At 53.1% G+C, this 11950-nt stretch overlaps 1 protein-coding gene across 1 annotated transcript; it reads right to left on the bottom strand.

The window, feature by feature from the left end:
* IRF1 (interferon regulatory factor 1) lies at positions 1-7278 on the bottom strand. Its single transcript, XM_080803389.1, has 10 exons — positions 7048-7278; positions 5852-5943; positions 4463-4562; positions 3480-3656; positions 3314-3363; positions 3074-3206; positions 2766-2888; positions 2312-2361; positions 1282-1417; positions 1-988 (listed from the first exon to the last, which is right to left on the bottom strand). The coding sequence occupies exons 2-10, from the start codon at positions 5936-5938 to the stop codon at positions 876-878; spliced, it is 969 nt and encodes a 322-aa protein (XP_080659515.1). The 5' UTR covers positions 5939-5943; positions 7048-7278; the 3' UTR covers positions 1-875.
* Between the last annotated feature and the right edge of the window lie 4672 nt (positions 7279-11950).

Genomic DNA, 11950 nt, shown 5'->3' with positions numbered 1-11950 from the left:
TATAAACAATTAACTTTTTATAAAAAGACAAATGTACATATTTACACACATGTATGTATGTAGTCACACATGATTTAGTGATTAGATGGTATTTCCAATTTAAAAAATCACACCAAGGCGCTCACACTTCCCTCCCAGGGCCTGCTGAGGGCTGCCGGGGCCTGCCTGAGGGGGGCAGGTGGGCGCAGGGCAAGGCACGATATAAATAAATGCAAGGCTGAGAGCTTGGGGGAGTCGTTAGTGTACACCTTGATCAGGAAAGTGGCAAGGTCCACCAGAAAAAGTGCCATTTTTTTTCCCAAGCCCCTCAGCCCGAGCAGGACAGAGCTCCTCTGAGGCTGAGGGAGCACTGTCCTGCAGGGCCCCGTTTTCCTTCACATTTCGCTGGAACAGTCTTTGGAACAGTCCCCAGGGCTCAGCTGGGAAGGGAGGGGGTTTCTTTGGGAACAGGATTCACTTAGTGCAATCGTCTCTTAGTGCAGAACCAGCCCTGGGGTCAGCGCTGTGTTTTTCTGAGGTCACTGGTCTGTTCCCTTGGGCCACCTCAGTGACAGTGAGACCCTCTCTCAACAGCTGGGCTTAGAGGGAAAAGCTGGAGGCTGACTCCTCTCTGAGACCTCCACCTGACACGTCCTTCTCAGAACCCCATCTTCCCAGGAGCCAGGGCCAGCTTTACCCTGCAAGATAAACCCAGACCATGGCCTGACTGACTGCAAGAGGTCACTATCCTAAGGAGGGAGGCCCCATCCCTGCTCAGCAGTGGAGTAACACTCTGCCATGTCAAGGAGCCCACAGGAGTCTTGTTTCTCTGCATCACAGCTACCGTGATGCCAGGTCCTGCTTGCCTAGGGGAGTAAAAGGGGGCTGGGGCCCAGCTACGGCGCACAAGGAATGGCCTGGATAGAGGGCAGCCTGACTGGGGGCAACAGGCCCTCCAGCCAGTTGGGGTCCATGGTCTTCAGATCTGAAGATATCAGTCCAATATACCCTAGAAGATGTGAAGAAGGTTGTATGAGGATGGAGGATGAAGACAGGTATGTTCTCCCGCCCCCTCAGCCTATTCCAGCCACAGACACAACTGCCTCTACTGTCCACCCGCAGCAGTAAGCCCCCCTCATCTTTAGGCAAAACTAAGTACTTGGGAGCAGCAGCCAATTCACAAGAAGCGTTTAAGAAAGGTGGTTTGCCTCTGCTGCTCCCTGGCCCAGTCCCCCACCCCTTTCCCACCCCCTGCAAGCTTCTCCCTTGTCGGAGAAATCCTTAGCTCCAGGGACTTCTTACCTCCAGGGCTGTCAACTTCTGGCTCCTCCTTGCAGCTGAAGTCTCCATAGAGAGGGGTGGGCTGGGCCCCGGGTTCATTGAGCAGGTACCCCTTCCCATCCACGTTTGTTGGCTGCCACCCCGTCTGCTCCAAGAGCTGTGGACAGAGGAGCAAGAAGCCATCAGCTTACTTCCAGTGCAGACTCATCCTCTGGCCCTGCCTTCAGTGAGCCAAAGCTTCCCTGCCAGCCTCATACCCTGGCCCTTTGCACATTCTCAGGTGGATGCAGTTGTGGAATGAGGTTAGGAAGAGGCCTGGGAAGGGAGAGTCTGCCCTGGACTCCCACTTCCACATTTACCCTCTGGCACAGAATCTCCAAGACTTTCCCCTTAACCAGGGGAGGAGGACATACCAACTGGGAATGTGGCTTAACGCAATGGGTAGCATCATGACTCAAGAAAAGATGTCTAGAAAACCTGGAGATAAAGAGCTACAGCTAAGTTTCAAGTTTTCTATGCTGATGAAACAGAGCCTGGGTAGAACTACTGCAAAAATGTTTTTATATTCACTTTTAAAACTGAAGAAAAAAAAAAAAAAGAAAAAGAAAAAAAAACCTAGAGAATAATTTGCTTAAAAAAAAAAAAAAGAAAAGAAAAAGGGAATAAACCCCATCAGATTACAGATCCCAAAGGCTGATTATGAAAACCTAACGTGCACTCCCTAACCAGCAGGGCAGCAGGCCTGGGGCGTGCTGGGGCAGAGGACGCAGGCCAGGGACCCGGTGCAGAGTGGCTGACTCAGCACTGTTTCAGGCTCTGGAGCTTTGCTCCTGGGCAGCTGGTCAGAGAGCAGGCCTCCCTCCTATTCTCACTTCCACGGTGTCTCTCCCAGTAGCCAAGGAGGGCACCATAGGTGTGACACCTGTAGGACTATGCAAGCAGTCCAGTCACAGGAGCTGCTGCCTATGCCCTCTGATTTGTAGGCTCTGAATGGCTTTCTCTCTCCTAAGCACCCACTTTGAAAGAGTGCCCAGGGAGGAATGGGCTTTACCTTCATGATGTCCTCAGTTATTTTCCCTTCTTCATCCTCATCAGTTGTGGCTGTGGGTGGGAAGAGCAGAGAGATTGGCTCAGCCCTGCAGCTCGGGCACCATCAGTGCCCTCACCTTTCAGGCACGCACACACACTGGCCTCCCAGCAGACATCTGCGACCACAGTGATGCCAGAACAGGACACAGTCCTAGTGACTCAGCCTCCCGAACCCCGAAGCCACACCTCTTCCCACCCCCCTGCTTCCTTCCTCACCCTGAGACTGGGCTGCAGAGGAGCCAGGAAAACCAGCCATCAGAGACCAAAGTGCAGCCCCCGGCTACCTCTCTCTTTTCTCCAGCACAGTCAGCTCCGTCAGTGCCTGGTGGAGTTCTGAGCATCCATCCTCTCTCCCTCAGGGAACCCTTCCCAGGACCCAAACAAGAGGCAGGCAAGCAGCCCTCAAAAGCACATACCTTCTGAAGTGGAGGGCATGGGTGACACCTGGAAGTTGTAGAGGTCACTGGTGCTATCGGGCACAATTTCCACTGGGATATGCCAGTCAGGGAGCGTACTAGTAACGGCACATGGGGACAGTGCTGAAGGACAGGAGAAACCGCAGGTCAGAACTGTGGGCTTTCTCAGTTTGTAGGACACCCAGCAGCCCTGGCCCTGCTGCCTGCTCCAACTGGCTACTGTCCTCAAGCACAGTGCCCCCTAGACCCAAGAGAAGGAGCCATCCCCAGGACCTATGTGCTCTCATGCCAGACCCGGCCCAGCTCACCTGGAGTTAGGTCCCGCTCAACCTCCAAATCCTGCCCTATGTAGCCCTGGGCAGTGTAGCTGCTGTGGTCATCAGGCAGGGTGGAGCTGCTGAGCGCGTCGGAGAAGGTATCAGGACTGGAGTCACCACATGGCTGCAACAGGAGGGAGGTGCTCAGGCCCAGGCTTGCTGTGGCATTTCTTCCCCTGCCCACCCTGACTCCCAGGAGACCAAAGACTAGCAGCTTAGGACCACACTCACCTTCCTCTTGGCCTTGCTCTTAGCATCTCGATTGGACTTGGACTTCCTCTCTGTGAAGCAGATGGGCTGTCAGTCTTGGGACAGGCACATCAGCCCCTGCAGCCCTTCTCACCTCCTCCCTACCCCCTCCCTAATTGCTACCCAAAGACCCAGAGCTCTTGGCTACCTTTCCTCTGGTTCTTGGTGAGGGGCGGGAGCATTCGGTAGACCCGCACGGCTGAGCTGCCCTTGTTCCTGCTCTGGTCCTTCACTTCCTCAATGTCTGGCAGGGAGTTCATGGCACAGCGAAAGTTGGCCTTCCATGTCTTGGGATCTGGCTCCTTTTCCCCTGCTTTGTATCGGCCTAGTGGGCAGAAGAGGGAAGAGGACTGTCAGGGCCATAGGTGGGGATCTTCAGCTGCCCCCTGGCCTGGGAGGAGGAAGACAAGAGTAGTCCTGAGCTGTCATGCTGCCAGAGACCCACACTGGCCAAACAGCCAGTATTCCTGAGTGACCATCTGCAGGCCTCAGGAATTCTCAAATGCCCAGGCTCGGCTCAGACACATTCAGCAGGCCTCTACGAAGGGCCCAGCCAGAAGCACTAGAGGGCCCGTATGTCCTGAAGTGCTGTATTGGTGCTATACCATGACCAGTCTCCCTGCTTGGGCTGTCAGCAGTCAGAGAGCAAGTAGGGACTAGGGTTTATCTGATATTTCCAAACACAGGAGTGGACAAAGAGGAGGCATCAAAGAGCAGTTACTGATAGGCATGCTGACTGATCTGAGATGGACCAAGAGCCCCAACCTTCAAGGATAAAAGGAGGCTGCTAACTCTATGAACCTTGGGCCAGGACCTTGGTGATCATCAAGAAAATGAAAGACCTGGGTCTCTTTCAGTATCCCGGCTCACAAGTGCTTGTGCCAGGGGGAGCTTTCAACCAGCCACGAACTCCTTGAAATCATACTTTCTAAGATACTGACTTTGCCTTTAAGAACTTGGTGAAATGATGGACCTCTTCCCCCAGAAATACAAGTCTGCCCCCTCCTCACCCCCAATTCTGTACACAGTCTCAGGAACTCAGAGACCCCAACAAAGAACCTCTGTGTTAACAGAAGTGACTCCCTTTGTCTCTTCCCTGGACCCTTCAGGGCTGGAGACCAGGGCACACACCTGTGTGAATGGCCCAGCTTCGGAACAGACAGGCATCCTTGTTAATGTCCCAGCCATGTTTGGCAGCGTGCTTCCATGGAATCTGGAAGATCATCTCCTCCTGAATGGCACACACACACACACACACACACATATACAAGGCTGTGTCATCTCAGAGGCCACAGGCTTTTTGCATGAGTCTGCCCAGCCCCCCAAGTCTGGGAAAAGTTTGACTTCCCCTTTTTACCCTGACATCTGGCTTGGGTTGACCCATCCTGAGAATGGCTTAAACAGACAACTGTATAGCTCTCAATCTCTCAGTAGGGGCTCTGGGTTCTGAAGAGCTATGGCAACATCAGCTCAGCAAAGGTCTCCCTCTGCCTGTTACAGATGTGTGGGACCCACACAGAGCACGTTGGGATGCTCTCTGGCTTTCAGCACCAACATGGAAGGGAGGACTCCATCCATCATACAGGGCTGCTTAGGACACCTGGGACCACTGGCTTCTACACAGGGGGTCCTGGCCATATACCTGAGGGAGCCCTCTGCCAGTCTTGGATGCTGACTACCTGTGTGACACTGGCACTGTCACTATACCTCTTGGTCCCTCACTGGTCTCTGTGAAACGAGAAATCACAGTGACAAATATAAAGACTAAGCCTCACTTTTGTCATGACTGGTGGTTAACGCTATGGATTTTTGAGTCTGACTATTCAGGTTCAAATCTTGGCTTTATCACTTCTTCTGTGAACTCACTATCTTTCAGTGCTTCAGTTCCCTTATCTGAAAATGGAGATATTAACAGGATCTACTTCACAGGGCTACTGTGAGGACTCAGTGACGCAATATAAGTAAAAGACTTAGCACAGTGTCACACTCTCTTGTAGGGAGTGTACCCTAAGCATGAGCTATCATTATTAATATTATTATTACTACTAAGTCTGCAGGGTCTGAGTTGCCGTTTGTGCACCAGCATGAGGTTTCCTGGGCCCGGGCCAACGGTGCAAGGTTAATTTTTGGGTCTGCTGCTGAACCAGCCATACTTCTTGTCACTAGTGCCCACTTCTCTGTCTCCTAGCTGACAGGAACCCTGTAGGATGCTGTGTGTTTGTAGTCTCCCTCAGAAGAGATCAGAACTTCTGGCTCTGCAGATGCTGGGAGGGTCCTGCTGCTAGAAATTGTCAGTGCCCTCAGGTGAGTGCCCCCTCCACTCTGAAAAAGGAAGGCAGGCAGAAGTTGACTAAGTGCAGTCCAAGGCTGGTTCTTGCACCCCCCCTGCACGCAGGACCCACTGGGAAGCACATCTGCCTCCTCCCCATCACTTCCCTTTTTGAGCTGTATCTGAACCCTTGGTCCCCCAAAGAACATGTGTTAAAATAGTGGCAGAAAAACCCAAAAGGTTACACTCACTTTATTGATCCAGATCAGCCCTGGGATCTGGTTGGAATTAATCTGCATCTCTAGCCAGGGTCTCATGCGCATCCGAGTGATGGGCATGTTGACTGTGAAGAGAAAACAGAGGCTCTGGTTTGGAGTCTGTAGAGCAGCCCCTTAGGCACTACTTGCCGGCCACCTATGGCCACCTATTGCCACCTATTACCACCCCTACCACCACCCCCCACCCCTCCAAATTCATTCAGTTACTTTCCTATGCCTTCCACCAGGTACCAAATACTACAATCATGGGGCAAGGGGCTTTCACTGTTATAAAACTGCCCTCCGAATATTTTCAGCATCTTGGGCAAAAACACTTAAGCCCCTTCCAGCACACTCCTCTAAACACTCTTGGGAGGAGACAGGAATGCAAGTGATAGTTTCAGGATTTATGTGCAGGAAAAACAGATAAAATACACAGATATCTTAATACCAGAACTTTCCTCCCAAATTCAAATCCTTTGGGAAGGGAGAGGCTTCTTTTGGTTGATGCCAATAAATTCCCCTACTTGAGTTTCTGCCACTACCACTAGCTGTGCACCTTCCCTAGTGGCAGGCAGTCACCCCGCACTCTACCCGTCACCCCCAGCCCCCCATCTAATCTACGCTGCTCCAGACAAGGTACCCCTCGGGCCCCTCTCCCCTCCTCCGCTTGGTAGCCGAAGGAACACCTGTGGCGCCTCTTCCATAGCCCCAGCAGGTCCGCCAGCCATCCAGGGCATCAAGCCCCAGCCCCCAACACCTGCACATACGGCCTGAAACCTAAGGCCTGGGCGCAGAGCTGGGACCGCCGAAAGCCCGCGCGAGGAGCACGGGGCGCCCACGCGCGGACGTACACTCGAGTCCCCGGCACCGCTCACGGATGCGCGCGACATACCTACCGAGCCACCCAGAAGGCTGGGTGGCTCCGCGCACAGAGATCTGCGACAGCGGCCGGGCGCCGGCAACCTCCGCTCGTGGGCGGTCCACGCCGCGCGGCCCGCCCTCCCCGCGCTACCGCTAGCCGCTCCTCCAGCGCCCTCCCGAGACCGCGCGGGGGCCCAGGCAACGCAGCGCGCCCGCGATTCTCCCGGCTGGGGTTGTCGGCCCCCACTTCCTGGTGCCCTGCGCGCCTTTGTTCGACGCCACCGGTGCCCCCCCCCCCCCCCCCCCCGCAGCGAAGGCGGGCTCACCTCTGCAGCTGGCGCGATCCAGCGGCGGCGCCCGAAGGTCCTGGCGCGGCTGGGGCAGCTGTGTCCGCGCCGGGAGCGCAGTTCCGGGAGGTAGCGCGGGAAGGCAGAGGATGCCCGGGTCGAGGGGCCGTTGGGCACGGCTGGCCTTGGCTTGGCACAGCTCCCGCTGGCCTCTGCTCGACCGGGTTTAGGCGCACGTCCTGCCTCGACGAAGGAGTGGCGCGCTCTGCCGGGGCAGCGGCGCCGGCGAGAAATCTAAACACTTAGCGGGATTCCCCCAACCCAGGCCCGGCCCCGCCTCCTAAAGAGCCGCGAGGGCGCCTATTGGTCGGTGCCGCCCCATCATTTCGGGGAAATCAGGCTGTTGTAGAGCTAGCGGCGAAGGGGAAGTACAGGGCGGCTGCTCCTCCCCACCCCCTCCGGCCCGGCGCCGCCGCCCTGGGGCGACCGCGGGCCCGCCCCGTCCGCTCCCACTCCACCCCCACACCAGCTAGCCCGGGAGAAAGCTGTCCTGGAAAGCCGAAGGCCCCCGACCCGCAGTTACTCCCCTCACTCCATATTCTCCCAGCCTGCTTGATCCTGTGGCCAACTCTTCACCCTCCTCTCCTGGGGGTGGGGGACTTCTGTCTTCTGAGCGCAGGTGAGGTGGTTACCCGGGCACCTGCCGTCCTCTTCAGGGTGAACATACCGGGATTGAATCCCCGTAAACTAGCCTGGTTCCTCAAGCCTGCTCATGGTTTGCCGAGAAAGAAGGGCCTGGGCCCTCATACTACCCCCTTCTCGAGCGGTGACCCACCTCCAAGGCACTCACCTCCCTTGACGACGTAAGGGAAAGCCTAATCTGCCTGGGGTGCTGCCTGGGGCTGCCGGAGGAGAGGAAATCCCGGTTTGGTCGCTGTAGGTGCACCTGACATGGGACTGGGAACGTCAGGCTCCTCAACTATAAAATAAGAAGCCCCATCTCTCTGGTTTACAGCGACAGAGAAATTATGTCTGTAAAACACCCTGCCGCACTTGGGGACAGCAGGTGCTCGTGGCTTTTGAGGTCCCTGCCCAGAGACTAACAATGGCAGAGAGGCACCTCCCCCTCTTGTGGGTCTACATCCTTGGAACTGCCATTCAGCTGACCTTAGGGAAAGGAAGGATTTCAGAGAAGCCCCGACTGTTGAATTGGGGTAGGGCTTGGGTAGCCTTGTTCCTGCTAGCACTCCAGCCTTAGGCCACCTACACAGCCTCACATGGCCCTTGCACTGGGAGCTCCTTCGTAGCTGCATTGGTATTGCCTGGGGTCCTCAGCAGAGAGATTCTGGGCAGCATGGGGGAAATTGCTTAGGGATGGCCAAGGCCATGGATGTGGCCAAAGAGTTGAGGAACCCAGGTCCCAGGCTCTTGGGAAGGGCAACTACTTAACTCTTGTGCTTTAAAGTAGACCTTGCCCCACTTGTACTCCTAGAGACTGGACTGAGTGTTCATTTCCCATCCAGAACTCTGGCCCAGCAGGTTGCTTCCTCACCTTCCCCAAAGTTGCTGACTCAGAAGTCCGTCGTTCCCCAGGCTGGGCTGGCCGTGCCATTCCCCTCACCCAGCTCTCCCTTCACAGCAGCAGCACCCAGTTGCAATGGTGCAGGCTATAAATAGACTCATTGATGCAGCATTCCACCTGTCAGTCACTCTACTGACTCCCTCCCACAGAGGAAATGGATGGGTTAATCCAATTCTGGTGCACTACAATCTGATGCTGTGATAACACAAAGCTTGGTTCCCAAGAGACCAGCAAGAATGGGTCAGAGCTATTTCCGAGTGTGATGGGTGCAGTCACTTAGAGAGGCAAAGAGGCAGGAGGAACTGCAGGGAAGGAGCCTAGCTGGCTGTTAAGAAAAATGGAAGATCTAGAAGCCCAGGAAGGCATAGAAGTGTTGGGGTGCTTTAAATAGCAGATGGAGTGGTAACCCACTACAGAAATCAAGACCTTCGGAGCCAGAAGAGCAGAAAGCAGGTGGCTCCTGAGTTGTGAAGTCTGTTCTCTACGAAGCAAATGGATGCTTGTCCTGTCTCTAAGAACCTGATATAGTGACTGGAAAATTCAAAATGAGATCAGGGAAAGGAAGTTTGCACCTCATGTGTCTCAGAAATTGATCAGAATGACCCTTTAAAGGCAATAGGAGCCTGTAAAAAGTGCTTTAAAACAAGAACTTTATTTTAATTCACAGATAATCATCTGTATCTGTATATCTTTCCATGTCATGAAGTGTACGTCTACAATACAATTTGTAATGGTATATATTATCTCTAATAAAGATAAATAAAAACTTACTGATTAATCTCCTATTGTAGGATATTTAGGTTATTTCCATATTTTCCTAATACAGACAACACTGTGTAGCTAAATCTTGCCCATGTCAATTTTTTTGCTTAGGAGAAATTCCCCAATGTTAGAATTTACTGATGAAATTGTCATTTACATCTTTGAAGGGGTGTTTGACCTTTTTTTTCCTTTTAACTTCTAAGTCTAGGGATTCTTTTTTGATATTGAAGCCTGTAAGAATCTGCTTATCATGATCAAGGGTGCTACACTACCAGTCAATGAAATAAAATTACACCCCAGTTAAGTGTCCCAAATATTTGTTGTAGCAGCTCTTGAATCCATTCTAAAATGTATCACACATTCCCTATGATGCTAAGCAAAACAGAGCCTTCCCTATGTTTTTCTTAGTAATTCAGGGCCAGGCCTTTAGTCCTCTTTGACTCAAAATACTCATCTTCTGTCATTTCAGCCATCCCCTGTGGACAATTAGCCTCCAAACACAAGCTCTGGTTGCCTTTTGGACACTACACTACAGCCCTATCCACAGATTCACAGAGATACAAGCAAAACTCTTGGCCTCCCTCCCCTTTCTACACTGCCCCTAGCAGCTTTCTCTCATCCTAATTCCAGCTCCTTCCTGGTTAAAGTCTTTTCCTATCCTCCTCCCTTCTTTGCCTCACCCAGTCCTCCAGATCTTTATTCCCTGCATCCTTGTGTTTTCACATACCAGGACCAGACTGTTACTGCTACAGCCTATCCTCAGGCCTCCCTCCCTCCAAGGCGGGCCTGCCCCTCTAGGTGCCTCTGCACTAGGATAATCTGCCTAACTCTGTTTGATCCCCTAAAAATTCGGGTCCACCAGGAGCTTCTGAGTTTTCCCCAGACTCCTTAGCCCCACATTCAGGTCGCTGCTCACTCTGATTTCCCAGGTACTATACCAACCTGATCTCCCTCAGCTCCCCTACCCTTGGCAGAAACTAGAGAGCAGTGGAAAGAACACAGGATTTGGGTCTGAAAGCCTGGGTTCATGTGCTTTTGCCACTTGCTGTGTGGCCCTAGGCTTTTGCCACTTGCCATGTGACCCTAGGCAAGTTACCGTTCCTCTCTGGGCCTCTGTGTTCTCTGTAAAAGAGACAGTCCGCCCACCTCTCCTAATTATTATGAAGATGAAATTGGACAGACTATCAAACTTTCTAAATGGTAACATGTGAGCAAAATGACATGTGTTAACAGTAGTGCGTAAACCTCTCACTGCATTTCTGTTCTTTGAACACACTATCTTTCCCTTGATGTCTTTGCTCCTTCCATTTGCTCCTCATCCCTATCTTCCTCTGGTGTTTGGCAACACTCACACAGACACCCCTCTCAGTCTCATTCCCCTCCCTTCCTCTCCCCACCCAACACACAAAGTGTCAGTCTCCATTTCTGGGCCCAGAGGAAATTCGTGGTCCTCTAGGAAGAACCCCCAAAGCTGCCAGACCAAATTCCTTCCCTGCCTTCTAAACCCCTGGTTCTTAACTTTCATGCTTCCTTTTCTGCACTTACCACCCGGGTGGTGAACTTCTAGAGAACAAAGTCTGCATTTTTCTGAACCTGAGTAGGTTCCTCACATCTGCAGGTGGAGTTAGCTGGGGTTAGCTCTGGTCTCACTCACAGCATGCCTCCCTCCATACCGTTACTTAATAAGGATAATTTGCACTGTATTAGGCCCTGGAGTTTTCTAGGTTGGCAGAGCCTCCTTTGAGGTGATTTCTGCAATAGGGATGCAGGGGTCAAGATCACCCCTATAGGAGCCTTTCCCCATGACCATTCCAGTCTGTAGCTCCCTCCCTTGGGCTCTCAGAACACAGTGTTCACCCCCTGGGGAGGTGGGGCTCCAGTTAGCTCTGAAGTGCAGAACTCAGCCAGGCTTTCACCAGGTTTTTGAAAGTAGGAGGGCACTTGGTCCCTATGGAGCAGGCTACCCAGAAAAAAGCCATGGTCCCCAAAGCAGATGAACCCACAGCATGCCTTCTAGCCTTCCAGGTCCAAAGGGAGGGCTTTCTAAGATACTCAAAATTCCTTCCAGCCATCATTTCTATTTTGACAGCAAACCTGGAGGCAGGCAGTCCTAAACTGTGAAGTGCAGAGCACAGGTCAGGCATGAAATCTCCCAAAAGCTTGGAGAATCCAGCCCTCATCACCCCGCCTGAAAGGAACCTAGTTGGAAGAACGAAAGTCGTTTCTTAATTCATTCAACAAATACGAATCGCACTCCTGCTCTGGGTCAGCTACGGGTTTGGTTCAAGACGAGCCCCTCCCCTCTCACAACTCTGGCAAAAATGCTGTATGACACAGCAAAATAAGCGTTGTGCTCTTACAAAAATCCTAAATACAGAGTGGGAGGCTGCAGCTGGCTGCACCTAGGGGGTCCTGCGATGGAAGAGTGGGCCAGGAATCGCTCCAGCGCTGTGGACTGTTCCGGAACCTCGGAGGGGGAGCGGGTGTCAGTGTGGGCTGCCGCTGATGCCCTGTGCAGTTTCATTTCTTATAAACACTGGGTTGGGAGGAAAGAGGCCTCGGCTCTCCATCCGCCCCGTGGGGCCCGGGGCCGGGGGC

This window comes from Martes martes (genome assembly GCF_963455335.1).
Source record: "Martes martes genome assembly, chromosome: 5".
Lineage (NCBI taxonomy): Eukaryota > Metazoa > Chordata > Mammalia > Carnivora > Mustelidae > Martes > Martes martes.
This window is presented reverse-complemented; position numbering and strand designations above follow the sequence as displayed.

What these genes read in the sequence shown, in the direction of transcription:
- IRF1 (XM_080803389.1), bottom strand. Translation starts at nt 5,938, where the DNA reads ATGCCCATCACTCGGATGCGCATGAGACCCTGGCTAGAGATGCAGATT. An exon ending in CATGCCCTCCACTTCAGAAG is followed by an intron (nt 2,362 to 2,765) that starts GTATGTGCTTTT and finishes TCCCACCCACAG; the next exon opens with CCACAACTGATGAGGATGAA. An exon ending in AGAAGTTGACAGCCCTGGAG is followed by an intron (nt 989 to 1,281) that starts GTAAGAAGTCCC and finishes CACATCTTCTAG; the next exon opens with GGTATATTGGACTGATATCT.